At 40.4% G+C, this 27,539-nt stretch overlaps 1 protein-coding gene and 2 non-coding genes across 6 annotated transcripts; 2 read left to right on the forward strand and 1 right to left on the reverse strand.

The window, feature by feature from the left end:
* Positions 1-1,237: 1,237 nt before the first annotated feature.
* Positions 1,238-1,402, reverse strand: LOC140703548 (U1 spliceosomal RNA). The gene has a single exon (XR_012082883.2). It is a non-coding gene; the product is annotated as a U1 spliceosomal RNA (small nuclear RNA).
* A 437-nt stretch (positions 1,403-1,839) lies between these two features.
* Positions 1,840-2,003, forward strand: LOC140703582 (U1 spliceosomal RNA). The gene has a single exon (XR_012082903.2). It is a non-coding gene; the product is annotated as a U1 spliceosomal RNA (small nuclear RNA).
* A 1,526-nt stretch (positions 2,004-3,529) lies between these two features.
* Positions 3,530-21,663, forward strand: ZSWIM2 (zinc finger SWIM-type containing 2). 4 transcript variants are annotated; one of them, XM_078393626.1, is made up of 10 exons: positions 3,530-3,789; positions 6,672-6,748; positions 7,980-8,020; positions 8,361-8,574; positions 9,597-9,848; positions 11,831-11,915; positions 17,168-17,271; positions 17,817-17,970; positions 20,699-21,081; positions 21,581-21,663. In XM_078393626.1, the coding sequence occupies exons 1-10, from the start codon at positions 3,634-3,636 to the stop codon at positions 21,612-21,614; spliced, it is 1,500 nt and encodes a 499-aa protein (XP_078249752.1). In that variant the 5' UTR covers positions 3,530-3,633; the 3' UTR covers positions 21,615-21,663. The 4 variants fall into 4 exon arrangements, with proteins under 4 accessions (XP_078249752.1, XP_020666287.3, XP_078249753.1 ...); XM_020810628.3 differs by lacking the exon at positions 21,581-21,663 and having other exon boundaries at positions 20,699-21,426; XM_078393627.1 differs by lacking the exons at positions 9,597-9,848; positions 21,581-21,663 and having other exon boundaries at positions 20,699-21,426.
* Positions 21,664-27,539: the final 5,876 nt, after the last annotated feature.

The raw sequence follows: 27,539 nt of genomic DNA on the forward strand, positions 1-27,539 counted from the left end.
TTTCACTATAAAGTGCCAGAATCCCAGTCTTTCTATCCTTTATTCTAATTCTGCGCCTCTTACTTATTTCAAGGTTTCCTGCTATTTCGCGTGCCTTTGTCCTCTCTTTTTTGCTGCTCCATAGACTTGGAACCATCTTCCTAAACCTTTGTGGTCTCCTCCTCACTCAATGTCTAGTATCCTATTGCCTAAACCCAGAGTGGAAAGGAAATTCCATAAGCATCCTTCCCGCCCAGGGTAGTGGCCTGTTGTGTAACCAGTGACAGGACAGATATGGCAAATCACACAAGAAAAGGCATGTAACAGGGAATCTGCCAGAGCAGCAGGATGCTCAAACAGTGTTCCTTCTGCTCTGCATTTAAACAACAAGATACTAGCCAGTGTTTAAATCTCTTTTGTAAACCTCTCTCTTTTCTGAGATTTTTCAGTTCTGAGTTTATTATTTCATTTTTATTTGAATTGTTTTAAATGACTTGTTAGTTTGTATTTTATTATTACCCCCCTCCTATTTCTATTTTGTGTAATAGATTGCACATCCCTTGGGGCACATCTTTCTGATTCTTGTTTAATTTTTCTATATGGAGTTATATGCACTAATTCCGCTATATAAATTAATAATAATAATCAAAGTAAACTGAATAAATGCTCTGGTATATGCTATTAAGAAGCCCTTGTCTTTGTTCAAGCCTCTACATACAAAGTGGAATTCATGGACATATCCCAATCTTGGGTCCTCAGATGCTCTTACACTAAAATTCCCAGAAGCCTTCACCATTAGCTGTACTCACAAGACGATTTTAATTAATTCCGTGGAAATCGCTGTCTTGTGAAAACATCATCTTCCGAAACCCAGTTCCCCATTGGAATGCATTAAAATCTATTTAATGCATTCCAATTGGGGAAAAAAATCACTGTCTTGTGAAAATTATCTATAGAAGACATCGTCTTGCAAAACACAGTTCCCGTACCATATTGGGAAAAAACAATCCCCTCACCTGCACTGCCTTTGGAAATTCAATGGGTCTCAGATGGCCTCCCCCTCTTTCTCTCTCCAACAACAAAGAAACAAGATAAAAGGAGTCAAAGCAGCCCCTGCTCCTGATAATAGTGACTCCTTTTGCCTTGTTCTTTTTTTGGGGGGGGGGGGGAGAAAGCAATATAAAACACAACCAGAACTTACTATGTTTGCAATAGATCCTGATGAGAAAAAGTAGAGATGAAAAGAAATTAAGAAAAAACAGGGAAATCACAAATGTAATCCCCATTAACACAAATTATACAGTTGAGTTCCACACATTTGGGGAAATCACAGGGATCAGCAACATACTCAAAATATAATAGATGATTTTCCCCCTAAGAAAACCACTTTTATGACATGGTATTTTCTCTGCAAGGCATGAGTTGAAATGGCCCTTGTACCTCATATGCCCTTCTGTCCCCTGACCCCCCAAGGCATGGTGACACCCCGGCTGCACCTCCCACTCAGGATAGGGCTGCACAGCCCTAGTCCTGCCAGAGGCTGAGAACTCCTCAGCATTTTGGGATGCCCTGTGGGACCCCCATCAGGGGCTACATGTTCCTCCCACAATCCTCTAGTGCACAGGTATTAGCATATGCTAATACCTTATACTAATACCTGTGCACTAGAGGATTGTGGGAGGAACACCTAGCCCCTGATGGGGGTCCCGCAGGGCAGCCCAAAACACTGAGGAGCTCTTTTGGCCTCTGGCAGGACTGGCGCTGTGCGGCCCTGTACTGAGTGGGAGGTGCAGCCAGAGGGTCACCACGACTTGGAGAGTCAGGGGACAGAAGGGCATATGAGGTGCAAGGGCCACTTCAATTCATACTTTGCAGAGGAAATACCATCTCATAAGAGTGGTTTTTTCAGGAGGAGGGTCATGCATTGTACTTCGGGTATGCTGTTGATCCCTATGATTTCTTCAAATGTGGGGAACTCAATTGCATAATTTGCATTAGTGGTAAATTACATTTGTTATTTCTTTGGGCTTTTTAGAATATCTTTACTCTTTTGTTCCTATTTTTCCAAGAGGCACCACTGTAGTCAAACAGCATGCAGCGAAACAAGGCTGGGAACCACTGCTCTAGAAAGTGTCCTGGAATGCTGAAGTGTTTTGCCTAAGCATGGGACTTTAGTTTCTTTTGGCCTACAATTTCCATAATTTGCCAAGAATATCCCACTAGACAGAATCCTGGGAGGTGCAGTGTAAAAATAATATTTTAAAGATAAGCTTTTCCATGTGGGTCTCCATCACCATTATGCTGGCCTTTCAAGAAGGGAACAGATTCTGGAAGTGCCTGGGAGTGGCTTGGGTTCATCGGAGTCCCGAAAGATTGTGGGATATCGCTCATTGCCTATTAGGTTCAAAGAACTACCTGTGCCATGGTCCTTTGAGACCCCCATAAACCCTTGCATTCCTAGCTTCTTCTCGAAAGGCCAAGATAATAGCAACAGAGGCCCACAAGGAGGTTCTTCTTTAAAATGTTATTTTAGGCTGCAACTCACAGGATTCTGCCTGGGGGGGAGTGTTCTTGGTAAATTCTGCAAGTTGCAGTCCAGAAGAATGAAAGTCCCATGCCTAATTCTGTTACTAGCCTTTGTGTGCTGCCATTTCAGATCTCAGATTAGTGCCCATTTATTTTAACTTTTTTGAAGACTGTCCTACTGGTTGTATGTAAAGCACAAAGAGGAACTGTGGGCAGAACGAGGACGATTTGCCCCTACTAATTTAGTGTGGTGTCAAGACCTGTGTTCACTTACAGACAGCCCTAAATTTAGAATAGATAGCTAATTGGCCATAATGAACCCCAAACCCCAACCCATGCAGGAAGGGGTAGGGACAAGAGGTAAAGGTAAAAGTTCCCCTTGACAATTTGTCCACTCGTGTCCGTGTTAGGTACTGATTCCCCCTTATCATCCACGAGATTAATAAACACTGGGAGGCCGCCGTCTTCAGGGGAGCTGCTATACAGCTTGGTCCTTTGCCTCCACGCAGGTGATGTCAGTAAAAATTATTTAAATCCCCAATACACCTGTTCATTGGCTCTTTGGGAAGGTCAGGAAGCTGTGCACCACCACCTTGGCGGTGGGTCGTTCCACACGCATTAAGAACAGCACCTACGTCTGGAACGACACACGAAAAGGGGTTGGGAGTCCAGCGACCTCCCAAGGGCTCCGTTTGCCCAACCCCGGCTGGGGGGGCGCGGCAGGGACTCTTCCCTCCTCCTTCTCACCCCGCCTCCCCCCCCATATTCGATGCAGGCGGCGCCTCGAAAGGACCCTCCGGAGGCGGCCTAGAAACTCAAAGCCCACCACGCGAGCCTTCCCTCTCCTATAGGCGCAGGCACGCGGGCTCCGTCTCCAAGGTAACCACCAGTAAATCCTCCTCCTCCTCCTCCTCCTCGTGCCCATCATTCTCAGGCCGAGGGAGGAACCGAGGCGGGGGGGGGGGGAGAGGCGGCACCTCCAGAGGGAACGCCCATCGACCCGCCCGTCCCTCCCTTCCCCGTCTCCATGGGAACCGCCGGCGGCGTCCCTCCCCCATTCTCAAAGACGCCGTTGAGCCGAAGGAGCCGCCGCCGCCGCCCGCGGCCTCTTCTTTTCCATCCTCCTCCATGGCGCGGCGTCGTGTCACGGCTAGCGCGGCGCTGAGCCGGCGGCAGGAGCAAGCGCTGGGCTGCTCGCTGCGCCTGGTGCGGGAGCTGGGGCCCACCGCCTTCGTCCTGCGGGAGGAAGGGCCTCCTCCTGCTGCTCGGGCGGCGGAGCACCGGGTACGGCCCGGCTAGCGGCAGGCAGGCAGGGAGGGAGGAGGGCGAGGGACTGAGAGGAGGCCTCCCTTCCCTGAGGGCCGCGGCTGTTCGCCCCACGGGCTCTGCCGGAGCGCCGTTTCCCTCACTCGCCGTCACAACCCACCCCCCCAAGCCGGCCGGGTGGGCTGCCGGGCCGAAGGGCCGAGCGTCCCGCCCGCGACGGGGGCTTTTCCTCCCGCGACCCGGAACGAAGAGCAAGGGGAGGCCTTCACGCGAGGCAGCCGGCGCCTCTCGCTCAGGGGGCCCCATTCGCACGGCCGGGCCTTTCGCCTCGGGAGCCTCTTGCGGTGCTGGTCCTCCTACTCCAGCCGCTGGGAAAAGCGGGCCGCGCTCCGCAGACGGCGTCCGGCGGCAGCTGGGTTTCCAAAGGCCTCGGCGCCCTTTTTTCTTTCCGTGGGGATCGAGGCTCTCGCTCTTCGCTAGCCGTGGACACCGGGGGGGGGGGGGAGGGCTCGGCTAAGGGAAGATACAGTACCTCGGGGCGCGTGCAGAGCGCCCTTGGCGTTGGGACAAGAGGCCTTCCTCTCGTTTGGCCGCCCCCTCCCTGCCTTTGAGCCTGGGGCTCTGGGAAAAGCCTCGCTGCGAAGGAAGGAAGGGTTTCCCTCCCAATAGGAGGGCCTGGGGGGGGTGTTTCCAAATACAGTACGTTGCTTTCACCTGGAAAGGGGCGCCTTCCAGCGGGCACACCTTGCATGGAACAAATGTATTACTTACTTACTTAAAATATTTTTATCCTGCCTTTTTCCTTAAAAAGAACCCAGGGCAGCTGGCCTCATTAAAATACTGTGTGTAGAAGCTAAAAACCGTAGGTACACAAGTACTAAAAAAGAATGAAACAAGTATTGCATTTAAAAGGGCAATAAAATTAATACTAAAACACGTTTAAGACAACGAAACACCACAATCTATTTTAAAACCCCTCTCAGACCACCAGTGATTAAGGGAAAACCTGCCTGAAGAGGAAGGTCTTTGCCTGCTTAGGGAAGGACAACAAAGTGTGTGGGGGGGGGGGGCAACCTAGAAAAATAGCAAAAGGGCTGATACAGGAAATGTATATGGCCTGTTCTGTCAGTTTTCTTCCATCTTCTCAGTCACTTTCACATTTTTGAAAAGACCTTCGGGTAGTGTGGGCGGCATATAAGTTAAATAAATAAATTAAATAATAAATAAATAAAGTCATTTTGGAGTTAAAATTTTTCCATGTCCGTTGACAATGATGGCTTTGGTCAAAGGTGTAGCCCAGACTATATAGAGGCTACCATCCACTGCGAACACTCATACTATAATGTTTGAGGTGGTTCATCATCTGTGTGGCAGAAGTAATCCCTGAGACTCTGGTACCGTTTATGTGATTATCCTTAAAGAGAAAAATAATGCATTTGGGCAAACATTGCAGGCACTATGTTTGTGTATCTTAAAGTGAGAGAAGTACACTTCTGGCAGCCTCTTGTGGAAGCAGAGCATAGAAATGTTACTTTTTCCTCTCTAACTAGAGATTCTCCCCTCTCATCTTGTCCCTAGAGCTATCTCTTCCTTCCACCTGACCTTTCCCAAAAGTCAGTTGTTGATTTGTTGCAGGATCTTTCTACAGGCTACATCTCTCACACCCTTCCTTTGCATCTTCTTTAACGTCGTCACCTTGTAAAACCACTCAATAAATACTTCTCTTATTTATAAACCACAATTATGGTAACTTTACAAGTACTGTCACCTGCACACAAATTATCTTTGCCCACCCTGTATAGCTTTGGATGACAGTCACTGATGTTTGGCAAGGAAAAAAAGCTATTTGTACATAGAAATCTGTGTCATACAGCACAGTGAAGCTCAGCACTCAGAGGTCTCTATTCGTCCTATTGACCTTAGCTGTTCCTGTCCTCCTCAAGCTTCTCTCAAAGACATTATGTGACTTTATCTCAGTATTTCTGCATATATCTACCCTTTCTCCGTTTCAGTAGAGACACATATTGACCTCTATGTTCAGTCTCTTTCCTTTAAGTACAATATCAGCTCTTTGTAGACACGGGGGGGGGGGGAATCTGAATCCTATGTTGTAAAAGTCAGTCATGAATCATATTTCTCAAGTATAGTCCTATGATTGATTTAAAGTGTATAAAAATACTATTTGCATTTTCTCCATTAGTTATCTTCTGGTTTCTTAGAACTTGAGTAGGATCATGATTCCATTTGAAGATTTTCAAGGGTTAGACAAAATCTTAGCTGTAAAATAGCAAATAAGTGCTTTAATTATGTATTAGGAGATGTAATGCTTTCAGGAAAAGAAGAGATGGTTACACAACCACCTCTTCCATGCCTAGAGAATAAAGCTGAGGGTGCAAGCTGAACAGCAGTTTTTTCCAGCTGGGCAGTATATGAAACATAATGTCCCAGTCCAAAAAAGAGGCATGTATGTGAGAAGTCTGTATATGGAGTCTTTGTGGAAGTCATCCAGAGAAGTGAAATCCAGACTTCTATCTTCTGGATGCAGCTGGTGATTCTTGTTAAAGCAAATCTGTGTGTGGCCCCTTCAATACCTTTTTATAGTACAGTAATTTATTCTGAAACCATTAGTCACATAATTGAATCCAATGCCCCATTTTCTTGCCACCACAGATATTTGGTACTTATAGTTCAAGCCTGTTCGTCCATGCATGCAGGTGTTACAGGTTTTGAGAATTAGGAGCATTGTTTTAAAGAAATATTGCGTAAATCCACAGAAAAAAAAGTTTCAACAATTTAGTTAACAGCTTTGTACCTCACCTGTATGTAGTCTTTAATATTCTCCATTGTTTAGTATCTGCGTTATAAAATTTAAAGACTGTTTTCTCTTTCCTTGATACAAGGTTTTCCTTGGGAACCCTCACACATGCAGCTGTGCAGTATTTGTGAACGAGAAAGACCTCTGTAAACATATCTGCTGGTAAATTGATCTCTGTCTCTCTCTCTCTAATAATCCAAGTGATATTTGAATTTTACTATGTTATCTTAAATTTGTATCGATTTTTATCCAGCTTTTTTTAAAAAAATGGTACTTATTCTAATAGGCAGCTGACTGGATAGCTGAGTGGTTCAGGTATCTGACTGTGGAGCCAGAGGTTGGAAATTCAATTTCCCACTCTGACTCTTACAAGTAGAGCTAGCCTGTGTGGCCTTGGGCAAGCTGCACATACCCTAGCCAATCCCAGGGTGCCCCCAGAAAAAGGGAATAATAGACCACTTCTGAGTATTCTCTATTTGGAAAACCCTGAAAAGCGTCGCCATAATTTAGAATTTATTTGATGGTAAATTATTAGTAATTATTATTATACAATCAGAGAGGAAATGGGTAGCCTCAAAAGGAAGGGAAAGGAGAAAGGGGTTTAAGAAAGTAGGCAGTGGTTGAAGAATTAAAATGGAATGAAGCAAAGGAAATGAGTGAAGACTTGTGTGAATGGGGACAAAGGAGATGGAAAATTATAGAATTGCTGTCCAGGGTATCCTTAAGTGAATATGTGCATCCAAATCAGGCAATTACTTTTAAGCAAGTAGTGTAGCATGATATAGAGGTCTACCAGCTTTTTCAGACCCAAGACCCACATTCATCTCAAACATGTTGTAGGACACTTGCAAAATAATTTATCATTGTATATTTGTATAGAATAAAGATGGGGAATGTATGGGCCTCTAGATATTTTTGGACTGTATTTTCCATCAACCTTAGCCAAACTAGCCACTGGAGAAGGATGGTTGGTGTTACACTTTTGATTATATCTGGAAGGGCAATGTTGTATGTTGTCCCTGATAGTGATGGTGCTGCTGTTGGAATCCTGCTTAGGTCAGGTTGTGACCTAGAAATGTGCCCTAACCAATCAACTGAAGGCATAGTGAGTCCTGAACGTCCCTACTTTGCATCTTGTGTCTTTCACGGATTCATTAAATCATAGCAAGAAAGATGCTGCTCCATGAGTTTTGTAGCATCAAAAATAGTGGAATAGAACAGATGTGTTAAGAAGAAAAGGATTTTTTTAAATTACATTTTTATATAATAAAATGTTTTTTCTGCTGTACCAAAATTATAATGTAAATTTAAAACTGAATATGTAGCTTGAAGTCCATTGTTAAGTTAGTGAAAAATTGCTTCTCCCCCCCCCCCCCCACTATTTTATATGTAGGTTATTGCTGAAAAAATTCAAACTTCCAAGAGACCATGAATGTAAGTACTGACAGTCCCACATTTTTATGTCACAGATTGATACACTGAATGCTAGTTTTATATAATAGATCTGCCTCTTACAAGAATACTTTTCAATGAATAATTTTGGGCATCAGTCAGCATGGAGTCAATTCTAACTGTTTTTTTCCATATGTATCACAAACAAGATTTGAAAACATCTTCATGTCTGCAGTAACTCCAACACATACTCTAAGTGTGTGGGAAATCTGGCTTCCTAATGAATACTGAGTGGTCTCCATGTTACTACACTTGGCTTTTGAATTCAGTTGGGAACCAGTTACGAGATTGTATTATGAGATATTTTTAATCTTTTCTATAGATGCTTTGCAGTTGGGTCTTGTGGAAAGTGAAATAAATTACATGCTTCAGGGCCTGCAAGTCACTTCCCAACCAAGAGAAACCATTAATTCTGCTAAGGAGTTGCAGATAGCTGATGATGGGTACATTGCACAAAAAGAAATTGATACCGAGGATGTATGCCCTATTTGTCAGGACACACTTCTCAAGAAAATGCTTCCTGTCACATATTGCAGGTGAGTCAATGTTCCTTTTAGCCAACCTATCAGAAGACAAAAGGAGGCATATGCTCCTAATATGAGGGGCTTCCTTTTCATCAGCAACATGCAGGAATACCTGTACACATCTTCTGAACCAAAATTAGGCCCCTACAGGTTGATTAATAATCACATGCCATCAAGTAGATTCAAACTTATGGTGACCTTTCTCAGGGTTTTCTGGCTGTCAGGTATTCAGAAGCAGTTTACCGGTGCCATCTTTCTGGTGGTTTTCCAGGACTGTGCACTTTGCTTGAGGCTATACCATTTGGCTCTTCTCCTGACTCTTGGCTCCCGAGCTGGATGCCCACTCTCATTGAACAATCTCACAGCTTAGTTTCCTCACAAGTCCAGGCACCAACAAATGGGCCAGATTCTCCAGTCTGCAATAACACATTGCTTCTTCTCTTGTTCTGAGAATCTAAGTTTAAAATAAATCTCTAAACGTTTTAAAACTAATATGTGGCATAGCTTATTCAGAGAAAATGGAGAGACAGTAGACCTCCTTGGGCATACAACTTGTTTAATTATCCACACAAAAAAGGGGACTGTTGTAGACCTACCCTAATCTTGCTTTTCTTACACGGAGAATAACAATCAGAAGTGGATAGCCTCTCAGCGTGGAGGCTTACTATAGGAAATATGTCAGAAAATCAGGATTAGGAATTGCATAAGAAGCATCCACATGTCATGGTAGCCCTCCATTGTTGCCTTCCATATGAGGAGTGACATTGGAGTGTTAGGTTACAGTGCTGTGTCCTTCTCATGTGCTTCCTTAAATCGGTTTGAATATAATGCTTTGGTTTTAGTGTCTGGCAATCTTAGTAAATGAAAGAGAACTGTCTGTTTGCTAAAGGGAAGTTGGACACTGTTGAGTTAAGAGGTGTTTCTTTGCTCTTGTTAAGTTTTGACTAGTGTATGTTTGTAACAACACTTACAGCTTCTTCAAAAATTTTATATATGAATAACTACTGATATAATTGATGTTGACTATCCCATAGGTTTGGTTGTGGAAACAACATTCACATAGTATGTATGAAAATCTGGACTGATCATCAGAAAGAGTTAGAGAAAGACTCTTTGGTGAAGTGCCCTCTGTGCAGGGAAGACTTTGCACCTCTGAAGCTCATCTTGGAAGAATTCAGAAACTGCAAAAGACTTGTGACTGTAGCTGAGAAGCAGCATCTTGACAAACATCTTGGAATCCCTTGTAACAACTGCAGAGTGTGCCCCATTGAGGGGAATTGCTACAAGTAATCATCTTGAAGCAGCTCAATTCTTATATTTTCACAAATTGTTCTGTAACACTTTAATCCTTCCCCGCCCCCATCAGTAATTAGCAGACAAATATTAAGGGTTGTCTCAGGCAGTGGCAGGTGATGACTCCAGCTTTTGGGGGTGCTATGAATCCACAGTTCATAGGAACTGTCTAAGCTGCTGAAAGCCCATCCCCAAAATAGGTTTAGTACTATGGGTAGCACCTGTAAAGTGCAGTCTATAAAGTCCAGAGTGGATTCACAGCATGCCCATAGTCAGTCCCTGTTTATTTTCTGTGATCAACTACAGCAACAAGCAAGCTAAATGAGATATATAGTTGAGGAAAGACATCATGTGGTAGACATTTTTTTTATCTAAAGGAACAACTCTTTTAAGTACATTCTAACTAGACAAATCTAGCAGAGTGAAAGGGAGGAGAGGACTGGTTTTAAAATTCTATTTTTTTTATTTCCCCTAATAGTTTATATCAGCTTCAGGGTTGGTATAATTTTCTCCCAGGGCTGGAGAAATGTTTGCAGTTGGGAAGACTTGGTAGATGCTTCCTTGGATTTCCTCTTCTGAAGTTGGGTTTCCTCTTTGCTGAGGCAGAGATCTAAGGATTCCAGTGATCTTTCGGATGCTGTGCCAGGGGCTACAGGAATGTAGCACACAAAAACATACAGGTGGAACTTCTGCAATTATAGATCTTCTTGTATGGGAGTTGCATGTGTTATAAACCCTTACATTTTAATATGTTAGGTATGTACAGAATTCCCATGCTTGCAGTGGAACTTGCTTCTCATTAAATGTGCACAAGATCAAGCTATTAGAAGAAAAACTTCCTCTTACTAAGAGCAGTGACCAAGCTATCATTTTACATGTGAATCTGAATCCTAGAATCAAATATAGTGAATCCTTTAGTTAGTAACGTCTTTTATATAGGTGGTTAGATGAGATTTATCAGTGAGAAACTTTAAATGATAGGTGCTAGAATTAGCACTCTATTTCACTTTTTCTATTTTTTATTTAGATCTCTATCAATGGAAAGTGGCCAGTTTGAGAACAAAAGTAGAAAAAAGGATAGAAATTAACATTTAGAAATAGTGGAAGAAAGTCTCCATCTAGTGTCCATTTGAGGATTTGTCCAGATTTGCTCTTTGCAAAGAGAGAGAATCAGGCAGCATACAGGAACTCAGGAGATCTGGGTTTAAATTCTTGCTCAGATATGGAAGCTTACTGGGGAGTGGCAGTGGTAAATTGCCCCACAAATATCTCACATACCTTGTTGGCACATAACATACAGATAAGACAAGTTTAAGAAGAGGTAGCCACTTTAGTCTGTGCTAACACATCAGGCCAAAAACAAAATATATTTTTAAAAAAACCAAATAAACATTGTGGCACCTCAAAGACTAACTGCTATATTATACAGTAATGCAGACTTTTGTGGACAAATCCACCTCCCCAGAAGTTGGAAACTAAGGCAAGTTGCACATACAGACACTGCGCATCCTGATGGAGACCTAAATGTTGCACTTTGCACAATGAAGAATATAAAAAATATTTTGAGTTTTTGATTCTGAAATTCCCAGATAACATGGTAGAGATTAGATTTTACATGCCCATCTATTTCCAAAGGCAGACAGATGGGTATTAAATGTAAGCTGAAATAGCTGCTTTCAGAATGATCACTTTTGAGAATGGAGATGGAGAGTTTTCACCTTTGAAAACAGTATTATGTACAGTATTATGTATACTCATGCTGGGAATATCTAATATTTTATTGATAGGATTCAAAAATATCAAAAATTCTCAGGTAGATGAAGGTATACTGTTTCACCTAATAAATTAATATGTGATATTCTGCTTATAAGCTAGCAAGTGTCAATCACATTTTATGACATGAATTTGAATGCCAAAAATGAATTGAATTTAAAACTGAATTAGGAAACGACTGACCTTTTTAATTTTGTTCCAGGTGCACTGACTGTAGTGAATACCACCTGTGCCATGGATGTTTTAGAAGCTTTTGTCATCCTTCACATAATTTTGCTTTCAGAGAGGTACAGTACAACCCTGTCTTTTCAAAAGTTATCTTAATGTAGGGGTATCAAATAAGAAGACATACAGGGAACCATTAACTCAGCTTGTCAGATGTGGCTGTCAGTCATCTGTACAGAGAAGCATCTGTGGTGGTTTTTTGTGTCATTTTTGACATTTCTAAAGGTCTTCCATAGATTCAGGGGTTAAAATAGAGACTAAGGCTGAAAATTAATACAGTGGTGCCTCGCTTAACGAGCGCACCGTAAAACGACGAAATCGCATAGCGATCCCTTTTTTGGGATCGCTAATGCGATCGCTCAACGACTTTTAGATAGGGTGAAACTCGCTTTGCGAAGATCGGTAAGTGTTTCGCTTACCGATCTTCGCAAAACGAAGCCCCGGCGACCAGCTGTTCGGCGGCCAAAATGGCCGCCGGAAGCCCCGAAATGGCTCAAAATGGCCGCCGGAAGCCCCGAAATGGCTCAAAATGGCCGCGCGCAGTGTTTTCGTGCCCTTGTTAAGTGAGGGGAGGGCGCGAAAATGGCTGCCGCCCATCCCGGAACATCGCTGAACGGTGAGTAAAGGCGCCGATTGGAACGCATTAAACACTGTTTAATGTGTTCCAATGGCTTTTCCTGCCCCGTTCAGCGATGTTTCGCTATAGCAAAGGTTAATCCGGAACGGATTAACCTCGCTATGCGAGGCACCACTGTATGTATCTACAAAACAACACCATTAAGAAAATACAAATGAAAGATAAGGAAAAAATGGAACAAGAAATAAGTGAGGAGGAAATAAAAGAGACAATAAACTTTAAAAAGCTAAGACGTCAGGATCAGATGGAATAGGTTCTGAATTTTATAAGATGTTTAAACGTGTACTCCTATCAAAAATGAAGAACTTATTTAATAAAATATTAATGGGGGAAGAAATCCCAAAGTCTTGGAAACATTCAATGATAGTATTAATCTTGAAATTAAATAAAGATCAAATGAATATGGATTCCTACAGGCCAATTTCATTGATCAACCAGGATGCAAAAATTTACAGCAATTTTAGCAAAACATTGAATGGATTCGTTGATAATTATATAGGTAAGGACCAAAATGGTTTTATAAAAGGTAGACAAATGGGAGATTTAACGAGAAGAGTACTTGATGTAATATATGTAACTAAAAAGATAAATATAAAAGCAAATATACTATCACGCCACACGCCAGGGACGCGGTGGAGCTGCGGGTTAAACCGCTGAAGCCTCTGTGCTGCATGGTCAGAGACCAGCAGTTGTAAGATTGAATCCATGCGATGGAGTGAGCTCCTGTCGCTTGCCCCAGCTCCTGCCAACTTAGCAGTTCGAAAGCATGTAAAAATGCGAGTAGATAAATAGGTACCACCTTGGTGGGAAGGTAACGGCATTCTTTGTCTAGTCGCACTGGCCACGTGACCACGGAAATTGTCTTCGGACAAATGCTGACTCCATGGCTTGGAAATAGGGATGAGCACCATGCCCTAGAGTCAGACACAACTGGACTAAATGTCAAGGTGAACCTTTACCTTTACCTATAGTGTCATTGGATATTTTTAAGGCCTTCAGTTCTGTGGGAAGGACAGCTTTAAAGATACTAATAAAAGAATTAGGGTTTGGTATGTTTTAGAAACACTATACAGCAACTATACTCCGAAAACACAGCTACAATTAGAGTAAATGATGGAATTACAGAAAAAAATAACGCTAGGCTGAGGAACAAGACAAGGATGCTGTTATCACCAATACTGTTTATTTTAGTAATAGAACTATTGTTGTTGTTGTTTAGTCGTTTAGTTGTGTCCCACTCTTCGTGACCCCATGGACCAGAGCACACCAGGCCCTCCTGTCTTCCACTGCCTCCCAGAGTTGGGTTAAATTCATGTTGGTCGCTTCGATGACACTGTCCAACCATCTCATCCTCTGTCGTCCCCTTCTCTTCCTGCCTTCACATTTTCCCAACATCAGCGTCTTTTCCAGGGAGTCTTCTATTCTCATGAGAAACAGAACTATTAGGAAATGCAATTAGAGAGGATACCAAAATAAAAAGAATAGGGAACACCAATTAAATTAAGGTCAATCTATTTGTAGATGACACATTGTTGACAATTGAGGATCCAATACATTCTATAAATAATAATAAAATGCATTTAAAATTATTTGAGAAAGTTACAGGGTTAAAGGTAAATTGGAATAAATCAGAATGTATGTTAATTATGAGAATGATGATAAGAGTAAAATAAAGCAAAAATTTGAAGGGAAGATAAAAAATAGTATTAAATATTTGGGAATAAAAATTGCTTGGAAAATGCAAGAAATTATTAAAACAGATTTAGATAATGTGAATAAACAAATTAAAGAACAAATTCAAGATTATCAGAGATTGAAGATATCATAGTTTGGAAGAGCTGCATTAGTAAAAATGAAGATAACCCCCAAAAACTTTTTACAGTCGTGCCCCGCTTTACAGTTGCCCCGCATTACGACAAAACCGCATTATGTTTTTGCGATCGCAAAATGATGGTCTGAATAGGCCTTTTTTCACTTTGCGATGATCGGTTCCCTGCTTCGGGAACCGATTCTTCGCAAAACGATGATTTTCCTACAGCTGATGGGCGGTTTCAAAATGGCCGCTGGGTAAATAAAATGGCTCCCCGCTGTTTTCTGGGATGGATTCCTCGCAAGACAGCCACCGAAAATGGCCGCCCTATGGAGGATCTTCACTGGACGGTGAGTTTTTAGCCCATTGGAACGCATTAAGCGGGTTTTAATGCGTTTCAATGGGTTTTTTATTTTCGCATTACTAGGTTTTCGTTCTACAGCGATTTCACTGGAACGAATTAACGTCGTAATGCAAGGCACCACTGTATTTTTGGATGCTGCCCATAAAGATAGAGGATAAGGAATTAAAAGAATTGCAGAATTTGATTAATAGATATTGCAATGAAAATAAAAGGGCAAGAAGAAATTAAAAATTATAGTTATCTACCTCAAAAGAAAGGAGGATTGGGTATACCTGAATTATACTATATAGCTAACCAATTGAGGCATGTCCCAGGAATTATAATAAATAGTAAAGGATTAATATGTAGTGACCTGGAACTTTATAAGATTAAGGATAGTATAACAAATATGTTCTATAAGTAAAATCTAAAAGAATTGATGAAAAATATAGATAATCCATTCTTAAGTAACATGTTGGAAGAAGTATAAAAGAATATTAAGTCCACAAACTTCTGCACTGAAGAGTGTGGTGGATTTACCTAATTTCCCCAGAAAATTTGAGGAAAAATTTAAGTAAGGTTTTGATAGAACAGAGAGCAATTAAAATTAAAGACTGGGTAAAGATCTTTGATACAATGAGAATAAAAGAAGTACAGTGGTGCCTCGCTTAACGAGCGCACCGTATAACGACGAAATCGCATAGCGATCCGTTTTTTTGGATCGCTAATGCGATCGCTCAACGTTGTTTAGATAGGGCGAAAATCGCTTTACGAAGATCGGTAAGCGTTTCGCTTACTGATCTTCGCAAAACAAAGCCCCGGCGATCAGCTGTTCGGCGGACAAAATGGCCGCCGGAAGCTCCGTAATGGCCGCGCACAGCGTTTTCGCGCCCTCCCCTCGCTTAACGAGGGCGCAAAAATGGCTGCCAGCCATAGGAAACCTCGCTGAACGGTGAGTAAAGGAGCCTTTTGGAACGCATTAAACGATGTTTAATGCGTTCCAATGGCTTTCCCTGTCCCGTTCAGCGATGTTTCGCTATAGCGAAGGTTAATCCGGAAGGGATTAACCTCGCTATGCGAGGCGCCACTGTATTATGAAAATAAAGATTTACTTGGTTAAATATAAGACAGACAACTGGACTAAGGTTTGGATAAAAAAGAATGTAGGGCAATCACTGAATTCGAAGAAATTACTGAGAAAAGAGAAGAGATGAAAGATCAATACCAAAGAAAAGGGATAATGAGTGTAAGATGTAAGATGTTACTTGAGGATGAATATAAAGCAACACCATTAAAACAGGTATGGCAGGAGTCTTTAACAAAGAAATTAAGGAAGTAATTTGGAATGCGATAAGGGGGAGAAGAATAATAAAAAACATGTCAGTGAAAGTAAAGGAAAATTGCTATAAAGTTATATGGAGATGTTACTTTACACTAGCAAAACTGCATATGATGAATAAAAAGGTATCACCTCTATGCTGGAGATGTAAGAAACTGGTGACATGTGAAGAAAAACAAAAGGAATGGAAATCAGTAGTAAGATAAAGGAAATTATAGGGATATAGAAAAATGTCCAAGGATAGCTTTGCTAAACATAGTTAGAAACTGCCAAATAGAAAAAGGGGTAAATTAACTGATTATAATTATGGTGAGAGCTGCAAGATTAATAATGGCAAAGAACTGGAAAAATAACAAGCAGTTGAGTTTAGAAGAATGATATGATGAAATGTGAAATTTAGCCATCAATGACAAACTGACATGTGAACTGAAAGTTAGGAAAGGGCACTTGAAAGAGAATGTTTTTAGTCAAATTTGAAACAAATTTATAGAACATGCATTTTTCAAACATAAAGGATATACCCCACCAGAAGAATCAATATAGTTTTGTAAGGAGATGGGATGCACAAGTTAAAACAAGAAACGAAATTCTGAAAACAGTTATAAGTACATGTAGTAAATGTATTGTTATATAAACCTGAGGGTGGAGAGCAATATAGCACAAATGTGTTGTGGGGAATATATGTGTTTTTATGTTGTAAATAATAATAATAATAATAATAATAATAATAATAATAATAATAATAATAATTATTATTATTATTATTATTATTATTATTATTATTATTACTACTAGTAGTAGTAGTTGTAGTTGTAGTTGTAGTTGTAGTTGTAGTTGTAGTTGTAGTTGTATAGGCTCTGATGCAGCCATCTGTGGTATCTGGAGAACATTTGGTCCGCCAGATGTTAGAGACGAAAACTCCTACCCAGATCTTGGGCTGTGACTCCTTCACAATTGGATATGCTATTTAGGGTTTATGGGAATTGCAGCCAAAGAACATCTGGAAGGCCCCATCTTCTTCAACATTGTTTGATACTATTTGTCACAGTTCAATTGCTTTGTTTTGATAAAAGAAAGAAAGTATTTTTCAATTGTCAGGGTCTTTGAAAAAGCCAACATGGTCAATTTTTGTCAAGTAATTTTTGCTGTGGCTTAATTTTCATACATCCTTTGTCCATTCTTTAGAAACGGAATCAGAAATGGAGGTCAGTTGAACCAGTGGTAAAACCGTCAACTTCAGAACAGCTGCACAGGGTTGATGCAGAGCAGAATTCGAATGAGAAAGAGAAGTAATAAGACAGTTCATTTGAATTTTTTTCAATTACGGGAAATGAGTTTTGAGAAGTCATATTTCTGAGGACAGTAGTAAATCCCCCATAATTGAAGACCGATTTAAATATAGTGGCTTAAATATATAGGGAAGGACAATTGTATAAGCATCCCCCCACTGCTCCGGGAGCTCTCAATGCATGCCTGCTCTCATGCTGCTGGCAAGGTTGGTCTCACAACCGATTGTGGGATTGATTGTGCCACAGTGGCCCTGCTAGAGTAGAGAACATTTACACAGTTAACAAATATAAGACAGGCTATTATAGATCACTAAATCCTATGGTCTTGCTGAAATAAACACTATTGTATTATTTACGAGAACTGATAGGAAATTCATGTTGGGGGAAAAACCTATGGGATATAGAAGAAATCCATCACAGACCTTACTTTTTAATTTCAATAATATTTCTTTTAGCTATAATTTAACTTTGCTTGTGCTAACTTTTACAAATGAGTTCAACAACAGGAGTATGGACTAACCAATGTTCTCTTATTTGCTTTTCAGGGTTAGTTGTGTACCAGTACAGATAATGAACTCATTACCTACTATGCTGGTTAGGAAATGCAGCAGTTTACTTGATCCAGGTTTGCAATGCAGACTCTGCTTGAAGAGTTTCTGCATTGGCCAGGTCACAAGATTCTTGCCATGTGAACACAAGGTAAATAAAAAAATGGTATCTGGTTAAAGAGCTGCCTAGCATTATCTCCTCCTCCAATCCAGTTTGCACTGATTCAGTGGTGCTCTTCAGCAGAAGCAGTTCACACTTTCTATTGACTCAAGCTGTAAAAATATAAAACAATTGTATATGCCTCTAACATTTAGTCTAAAAATTGACAGCTGCTGTAGCACCTTTTTTTGTTGTCTTTTTGCATTCAGGAACTGTTGTGCTATGGTATCTTGAGACATTTGGTCAGTTGCACAAAGGAAGATATGCTCAACTAGCTTGTAAACATTTCCCCAGGGTCAAAATATTCCTTGTTAGCCTTGTGTGTAGCCTGGCATGATACTTTTTGATTGTTTCCATTTATAGAATCTGAGTTTCCATGCATAAAATGATTTGTTAACTGCAATGCGATACTGTACCAGTCACATGTGCTCCTTGTACATATGGCACAGGATATTTCCACATATGCATATGATGTCCAAAACCCTGTTGTTTCATGTAGTAAACAACATTACAGGCCCAATTAAGCAATGAGGACTGGGTGAGTTAAATCCTCCGTTAAGTTCTATTGTTTCAAATGTTCTTACTTAATTGTGACCTACTTTAATATAGTCACAGCTACAGTAGGCCTATTCGAATCAGTGCGGTTTACGGAGAAGATGGCTTACTAAATCCCTACAGATTCAATAGGTCTGCTCTAGTTGTGACTTACTATGCAAAGTAACAGGATTTCAGGCATTATTTCCAAAGATGTTGCTCTCATTTTTCAGATTTGCATGAAGGTTACCGTGTTTCACATCTGTTAAGAAACTAGCTGTAGACCACACACTTGAGATGCAGTGGTTTACAGTCACCCCTAGGCATCCTCAGTTGAAGGACCTTGAGAGAGCAGAGCCCTAGTAGCCCGCTGCCAGAGCATGCAGCGCTTGACTATGCAGACCAATTGTCCAACTGAGTAGAAGGCATCTGATTCAGTGTTACATGGTTCATTGTTTAATGCTGGCCGGATTTTAATCAGTTTGTTACTGGAAATTATATTTCCCATTACTTTATACCCCCTTCCATGTTAGAATGTCCACCAAGACCATCTGGTCCAACCCACCATCTTTTCTGTGTAGCAGAGTTACTGCTTCCTGTTTCTTCCTCTTGTTTGGAACATAGACAGTTAATGTTCAAAACATTAGGGCTTTGTAGTGCTCATGCCTTAGTTACATCCCATTTGGATCACTGTAACATACTCTATGTGGGGTTGCCTTTGAAGACGTCTCAGAAACTTCAGCTGGTGGAAAACTCTGCAGCCAGACTACTGACTGGGGTTAGCTACAGGGAGCATGTAAGTACAGTGGTGCGTTGCTTAACGGGCACCTCATTTAACGACGAATCCGCATAGCGATTAAGTTTTTGCAATCGCTTTTGCGACCGCATTGCAATGATTTAGATAGGAAAAAATCACTTTGCGATGATCGGTAAGCTGTTTCGCTTACCGATTTTCGCATAGCAGTGTTTTCCTAACAGCTGATTGGCGGTTCCAAAATGGCCGCCGGGTAAAAAAAATGGCCGCCCGCTGTGTTTTCGCGCCGATTCCTTGCTTACCGGGCAGTAAAAATGGCGGCCGTATGGAGGATTTTCACATAACGGTGAGTTTTTCGCCCATAGGAACGCATTAAACGGGTTTTAATGCATTCCTATAGGCTATTTTATTTTGCATAGCGACGAATCCACATAGCGATTTTTCCGGAACGGATTATCGTCGCTATGCAGGGCACCACTGTTACAAGAACTGCACTGGCTACCAGTCTGTTTCCAGGCCCAATTCAAAGTGCTGGTCATTACCTATAAAGCCCTATATAGCTTGGGTCCAGGCTACTTGAAGCACCATATCTCCCTATATGTGCCTTCTCGGTGATTTAAGATCAGCAGAGAAAACCCTCGTCTCGGTCCCATTGCCAGCACAAGCACAGCTGATGGGGACACTGGGGGGAGGGCCTTCTCTGTGGCACCTCCTAGGGTGGAACACTCTCCCTTGGGAGATCAGGATGGCCCCTTCCCTGTTACCCTTCTGAAAAAAGCTTAAGACCCATCTCTTCAAGCAGGCTTTTAATGATTACAACTGAATCCCTGAACCCTATTTCAGGAAATAATTTTAATCTTTTCCATGTCTTAATGTTTTAATCTTTTAATGTAATTTTTAAAACATATATTGTTTAATTTATCTTTTAATATTTCACTTACTGTGTTTTTAAATTGTGTGAATTTTTTAATGTTGTGAGCCACTTTGGGTCCCTTGTTGGGAGAAATGCGACATGGAAATAAAATTAATAATAATAATAGCTTGTAAGACAAAAGATCTTATGAACACCATCATCAATATTTGGAAAGCATCACCTCAGTCAATAAATTTATTTAAGAACTTCATGACTATTTAAGTGTATTGATTTGCAGCAGTTAGTTCCATTTGAGCTAATGCATTTTCCACAGTAAATTAGCCTGTGCAGGCTTAATTCTCCTGAGATAAGTAGATCTGCATCAGTATTATTCCAGTGAGACCATGTATGTTATGCTTGATTTTCTCTAATGGGGGAGGTGAATCCTGCCTCATTACAAGTAATGTGTTGGTGCTCTTGCTCATAAGAATTGATTAAAATTGTATTCAGTTGGGAAACAAATGTCTTTTGATGAAAATTTTACCAAGGTACAGTCCCTTATGCGTGTGTTTTCTCAGTTCCACAGGAATTGCATTGACCACTGGTTGCACAAGGAAAATGCATGCCCTATTGATGGACAAACGGTGTATAATCCATTAACCTGGGAGATGGTACCAAGAAAAGACAAAGCAAATTTGTTAGCACCTAAAGCAAAGAACAGTCCTACAAAGCAGACTGAGCAGCAGCTTTTTATACCGGGGACAGGATTGCTTGCCAAGCAAATGAAGCCTGGCCATATTGCTGAAAAGACACAAACTAGCCCTCAAGGATACCATAACAAGAACGTTCCCTTAGAGTGTGAGCAGAATTTAACACTGAATGGCATCAGTTACACTTCTGCTGGAGACTCTGTCCCTAATCTGTACAGCACTCAGAAGGCTAGAAGTTTGAAGTTTTCTAGGTATGTTAAAGGTTTGGTCCTTATTCCAAAACCAGATGCTAATGTGTTTATGCAGAAATCAGTTGGCACTGGCTTGAGAGGTTTATCTGTATATGGAAATACAGGCTAAAATATACAGTATCATACATTTGCTTGGGGTCAGGATGCAAGCTTTGGTTCAGCAGGTCCAGACAAATGATGGATGCTTTTCAACATTTAAAAGTCTCAACTAGCAGAACCTTTTAATCTTAGTGTATCAACTGTAATTATTTTGGTGACATGATGCTTGCATTTATTTCCATTAATATATAAATTTGTAAGGGTAAAAAAACCTGATTATAATTTATGATCATTGAGACTGTTAAACTGTTGTCCTGGTTCTAATTCTGCCGTTTATAACTCCTAAACTAGGTACAGGAATGATTGCTGCTTACGTATATAGGTCTGCAGCCTGACTCTGCAACTAACATAGTTTATGTCTACTCCTTTTTTTTCTTTTCAATTTTGAAATTCCACACAGAAGCTGTTCAGAAATGAATAACAGAGCTGGCTGAATCCTCCTCTCCAAAAGCAGTATTTGTAAAAATAAAAAAAAAATAAAAATGGTCTGCAGTGTTGAATTGGTCATTTCCTTGTACCAAGTTTCAATCAAAAGGCACACTGTGGATAAAAGAACTTAAAAAAATCTACCGTGCTTGAGTAAGCATGTTTGAAGCAAAGATTCAGAGCCTGTAATAACCTGTAACTGCATAATAGAAAATACTTGAGCTGTAATTTTTATCCTTTTACCTTGAATTGCGAAATATGATGTTCTTGTGCAAACATGTAGGTATGATGCAAGAGAGGAACTGTGCCAGAACATTCTTGGAACTCAAGCTTGGCATTTATGATCTTGCTGTATTGGTTGTCACGTTGCTACTCAGTTATTGCATAATCATTTAAAACAAATGAATTTCATTTGCATATCTAATTTTGCCGTATTTATACTGGTAAATGCAGGCCCTGAAAAAATAGAAAGCTAGTTGATAACATCTTTATTATTCATAGAAACAAAGTAAAATAAATGAAAACCCTAATTTTCTGCAAAAGGAAGTTGCTCTTTTAATTTACAATGGCCAAAATCCTATTGTTTCAGTAAAGTGTACTAGAGTAAGCTCTGTATCAAATGGGGGATTTAGTGAGTCAGTGCCTTGGTAAATTCTCCTAATGGAATACAATGAAGAACTTCTAGGGTTCTTTATCACTGTCAGTAGTGGATTGTCCGGAAATCCTAGCGAGTATCTTATTGCTCATTCCAGGATGTTTAGGTTGAGAGCTGATAAAAATAGATGCCAGTATTTGAGAAGGCTGGTACCTGTATTTTATTCCAGCTTTATCATGATTTCCCAGATTTCTTTCTGTTGCAAAAGCTATTGGATTATTACATACAAATTCTTATTTCACATTTAACAATTATTAATTCAGCTCTAAACTGTCCTGTTCATTGACTAAGCAGTGATTTTTGCCTTTTTAAATTAAGTATCTACATGTCATCCTGGATGGCAGGTACCACTAACATCTGGAGTGGTTTCAAACACAAGAGTTAGAATTGTAGTTAGAAACTAGGATATAGTTATGGTTAGCTCAACACTTTTGCTGCACATTTGTGAGCTTCCCTTCCTTTCTTACTGAGGGGACTTTGCCATTTTCAAGCCAAAATGTTTCAGTTTGCAAGAACAATTATAGGCCTCTTCTCTGTTATAGGCCACCATTTTAGCAATGCTGTAGTGCCTCATTTTCTTTTACATCTACTTGGTATTGACTGTAGAGTTCACATGAAATATTCAGAGCAAGATGGATGCAAAAGTGAACACCTTTTAAAAAGCATTTCAGTGCTCTATAGAAATTCCTTCAGCCCCACCATGTACCAAATTGTCACTAACAATTTCTTTAAAGCCGGGCTGGGTGGGGGGGAGGGATAGATTTATTTACTGTTTAGAGTCAGTTCACAATGTCATGTTCCTGGATTATGTGCAGTGATACAACTGCATGGAGAAATGTTAGCATGAACTGTGTTGAACACGTCAACAGTTTTCTGTGATGGTAATACTAAAATTAAGTCAGGTCACAGAAATGGTTGCCAGCACCTACAGGTTGAACGAGTGATAATTCCACCATTATCAAATACTATATTTGGCTAATTTTCAGGAAGTTACTTTTTTTGAAGAAAAAAACAACTTATACTTTCCTATTCCTGAATTCCAGCTACCAGCTTTTCTTTTGTAGTATCAAAGAGTAAATGACAACACAGAGATCTGTATACAGCTTCCTGTGATTAAAAAACCAAACCCTAAGGCAGGATAGGTAGTATATTTGAACAAATTAGATTTACTTTCCATGAGAAGAATCCATTGCTAATTAAAGTACAAGATGCATGCTTACCCAATTTGGATATTTTAATCAATAAAATTATTCAAGGATCACAAAAGCCAAGAGGAAGTTTTTAAAATTATTTTATTTCATGAACTCTTCCAACATCTTACAAATTTGAGAAGCACTATAGCACTAGATCCATGAGTACCATAGTACATGCACAAACATGAAAAGCCACCCGTGACAGAATAGAAAAACAATGTAGGCACACTTTTTAAAAGGGTCTCAGCACTTTTGAAAATAATATCGTTGGGATGAAGATCAAACGGAATTCAAACTGTGTGGCAGTGGAGTGCTTGTTCTTCATATTTACAGTTGAAATCTAGTAACAAGTAAACAGTGCAGTCTTAGGAATACTCTTAGGCTGAAGCTGACCTTTTTGGGAGGCATGTGTGTTCCTGGATGCTGAAAGCAGCAGCTCTGCAGTATTCCTCACGTTCTTCCCCCTTCACAGCTAGCACTACAAACAATGGTGGTTCGTGCCTGTTGGAGGAGTTTCTACACCTTACATACGTGTGTGGATTGCTAATGCTAAACAGCAATGATGTACAAGAAAGCCAACGCCTTCTTTCTTCTGGGTATTAATTGGTCATGCAGGCTGGCCGATGTATAATTCAGAACAGTTATCTATAGCTGGATTGCTGCCTCTGGCCGCAAAACCTGTGGAGGTGGCTGCAGCTGCAGTGCTAGCACCCTGACAGGCAGTGGGCCAGGATCCGGGGCAGCTGGCACTGGTGGCAACAGGCCAGGCCAAGCTATAGGTAGTGGCGGAGGTTGAGCACAACTGGAGGCAGATCCATGCTCGGAATTCCCTCTTTTGTTGCCACTTCTGCCACCGCCTGCTGGGTTGGGGTTTTGGTTTGGTTTTTTGGGAAGGTTGGGTACTTGGGTTCAAAAAGGTTCACCATGACTGCTATAGACATCTACCTTTCTACCAGGTCAGCTCCACTGAAATAAGACGGGCTTTATTCCAAGTAGGTGTGTATAATAGGACTGCACTGACACCATGGACAGAATAAAAAGATTTCTTCAATGAGCTGCTAACATGTAAAAATACCCTTTTTAAAAACAAGGATTCTGCGTTTGCCAAACTACAATAAACTGTTGTGCTTTAAAATTGTAGAACAGTGAATCACCAAGTGAAAAAAACATACAAATATTTGACAGATCTTTCATCTGCAAAATCCTGTTCAAGTTTCAGTTGGTAAAATTGATCGATATAAAATTTCAAAATGTTATGAACCTTAGGAATTATTTCAGAAATATTCATTATGAAATGATGGACTATAAAGGGGTGGGATGGCTTCAGTTGCTCGCCATCATTAATGCTTCAACGTTCCTTAAAAATATAAAAGAGCAAATTTTAAATAAACGTTTTCTGGCCAAAAATTATTTTATAATTCCAAATGTTAGAATGTTTAGCCTATCTGAACCCAACAAATCTCTTTACATGTCACTCATTAAGGCTGCAATCCCAGCATAAACTTGAATTCACTGGATTGTTCCTGCCCTCACCCCCACCAAGATAATGTTGAAACCATCTTCCGGTGAACATTTTATTCAGACTCCAAGGTCAGTATCAGAGAGCTAGCTTCTACAGATGCAACAATTAAGTGTCATACTTTTTTCTGGAGTGTTCCACTAAGCAGCAGGTGGTGGTACAGGTATTTTTGGAAGAAAACAATAACCAAATCACAAACAAATAACAGAGATATTGCCAACAAAATATGCTTATAATTAAACTTGGATTTGTGGAATATATTACGACAATGAAATTGTTATGAAATGTTTTCAATCCAATGACCAGCAAATAAACTAGCTGGAAACCAGGTCCAGAAACGTGGACCTGTAAAGATGGCAAACAACACATTTATAGCTGCTGCCACCTCAAGAAGATCATGTAAGAAATAGGACATGATCTGAATGCTCATCACATATCAGAGACTGTGCTCACATATATGTATATTCTTGTAGCAGTATTACCATTTCATGCAGATGATTTGGGTCACTTCTTATATAGAAACAATTAGGTATGTGTTTGTATAACCTTATTACTAAGTAATGCAACAATTGTTAGTTGCTTACTTCAACATAAAGCAATTAAAGGCTTATTGCTTTTAATGCATTTTATTTACTATTCTTTTGTCCACCCCTTAATCTTCTGCTTAGTCACACAGAATTTTTACAGGTGGAGCAAAATCTATTATTTTACCTACCACAAGCTGATGCGTTTATTTCATAGCAATTTCAGCAACCCTAATCATTCCATGTGTTTGTTTCTAAGCATTTCTGTGTTGAGCATATGAATGCAAAGACCAATAAAGTAGCCTTATGGATGTAGAAAACCAGCATGTCAGAGAGAGAGAAAAAAAATACCAATAGCCTTACCATTGCACAGAAAGCCTTCCTTATGAGGAACATTCCTGCTCACCTCCAAGCCCAATATAATCTAGGAAAAACTCAAGAAAGAATCCCAATAATGCCACCCTGCAGAAAGTTCCACCACATTGGGTTCGATCCTGTTCTGCTGGTCGGAGTGCTCCTGAGCACAGCTCCTGCTCAGTATGCTATTCACTGCTGGGGAAAAGGGGAATAGGTTTTTTTGCCAACTGTCCTCTTCTCCTCCAGCCCCGAAATCCAGCCACCCTCCCACAAACACACTGTTTGTGTGAAACACACTGAAAATTCCCTCTGACCCTTTGGGAGAGGAAAATTAGCAACAGTCATATCTTGCTCTATTTGGCCACACAAGACGTTTTGCTAAATGAGGGTTTCTGTAGGAGAGAACTCCAGTTCTTTGTGTCCAATTGGACTTACATCCTTGCAGAACATGAAAAGTTGCTTTTCAAAGAAATGAATGCAAAGACAGGCAAAAGCCACCAACACCTCCTCTTAACACTGCTAGTTATGGATGGCTTTAGCCTTCATTATATTCTTAATTCCCTAAATTCTGCTCCCTGGTAAGGATTGCAACCTGATATATAGAATATCCATATACAACCAATAAGGAAGCTTTTGAATATGTTAGCACTGTAGGATCAAAACCAAGAATATGTGATGAATTTCCTATCTCTATGCAAACAATGCTGGCCCATTTTACCCCAAACCCTACAAGAAAATCCCTTCTAGACTAAGTCATGTCTCTTTAATACATGCATATTTCCATTAGATATACTGTGCCACATTTTGACAGGTATGTTCCTGTTCTGACCCAATAAGGGTAAGCCAAGTACAGAAACAGTATTCAACATGAATATTGTCTTTTGCCCTAGTTTCCTCTGTGTTAGGAGGGGTCCAAGAATCTACTTTTGCAAGCCCGAGAGTTTGGAATGATGTTCTGCTTTTTTCTTCCTTGAAAGGAAAGCCCACCATTCTGTGCTACGCCTTTCGAAAAAGACTGGCCCTGTGAAGGTTTCTGTTTCTGATGTACCCCACAGAACTCCTTTGGGCAAAGCAGCTTCTTGGATCCCAGTTCTAAAATTTTAATAACAGACCTGTTGCTTAAATTGAACATATCATTTTTGCCCAGCAAAACATGGCTATTGCTTCAAAGATTCTGTCCGGCTTTCTAAAGTTAAAGAGTAAATGGAGTTTTTAATAATTATTTGCATGCAATATTCCAACAATGAGACAAATGGCACTCCGCTTTTCTCTCGCCCGCCCCCAGAAAAAGGGGACAAAATCCAATGTTTTACAGCAATTTTTTTGGCTAACAGAAAAAGTGCACTTCTTCCTCAGGGAACTTTAACAGTTTAAATGGCGGCTACATTATGAAGACAAATTCTAAAATTTTACTCAGTTTTACTCAAGTAATCACTTCGCAAAACACAAAAGAAATGTCTGGTTGCTAAGAAGACACTCCCAAATAATGTAATAATCATGTGAAGAGGAATAATATTTCTTATCTCAGCCATTTGGGAGTGATTCTTTCTTTGGTTCATATACCTTTGTGATCGTTCATGTACTTTATTTAAGAGGTTAGATTATCCTTGTTTTACATACTGCAACAGCACTGATTTGTTATGTCAGCGTACCAAACCTATATATGTTGTTTCTGTGTCAAACAT

The sequence above is a fragment of the Pogona vitticeps genome, chromosome 1 (genome assembly GCF_051106095.1).
Source record: "Pogona vitticeps strain Pit_001003342236 chromosome 1, PviZW2.1, whole genome shotgun sequence".
In the NCBI taxonomy this organism is placed as follows: Eukaryota; Metazoa; Chordata; class Lepidosauria; order Squamata; family Agamidae; genus Pogona; species Pogona vitticeps.

Coding starts and splice junctions, on each gene's coding strand:
- ZSWIM2 (XM_020810628.3), top strand. CDS start 3,634: ATGGCGCGGCGTCGTGTCACGGCTAGCGCGGCGCTGAGCCGGCGGCAG. Junction 3,790..6,671: donor CTCGGGCGGCGGAGCACCGG/GTACGGCCCGGC, acceptor CCTTGATACAAG/GTTTTCCTTGGGAACCCTCA. Junction 9,849..11,830: donor ATTGAGGGGAATTGCTACAA/GTAATCATCTTG, acceptor ATTTTGTTCCAG/GTGCACTGACTGTAGTGAAT.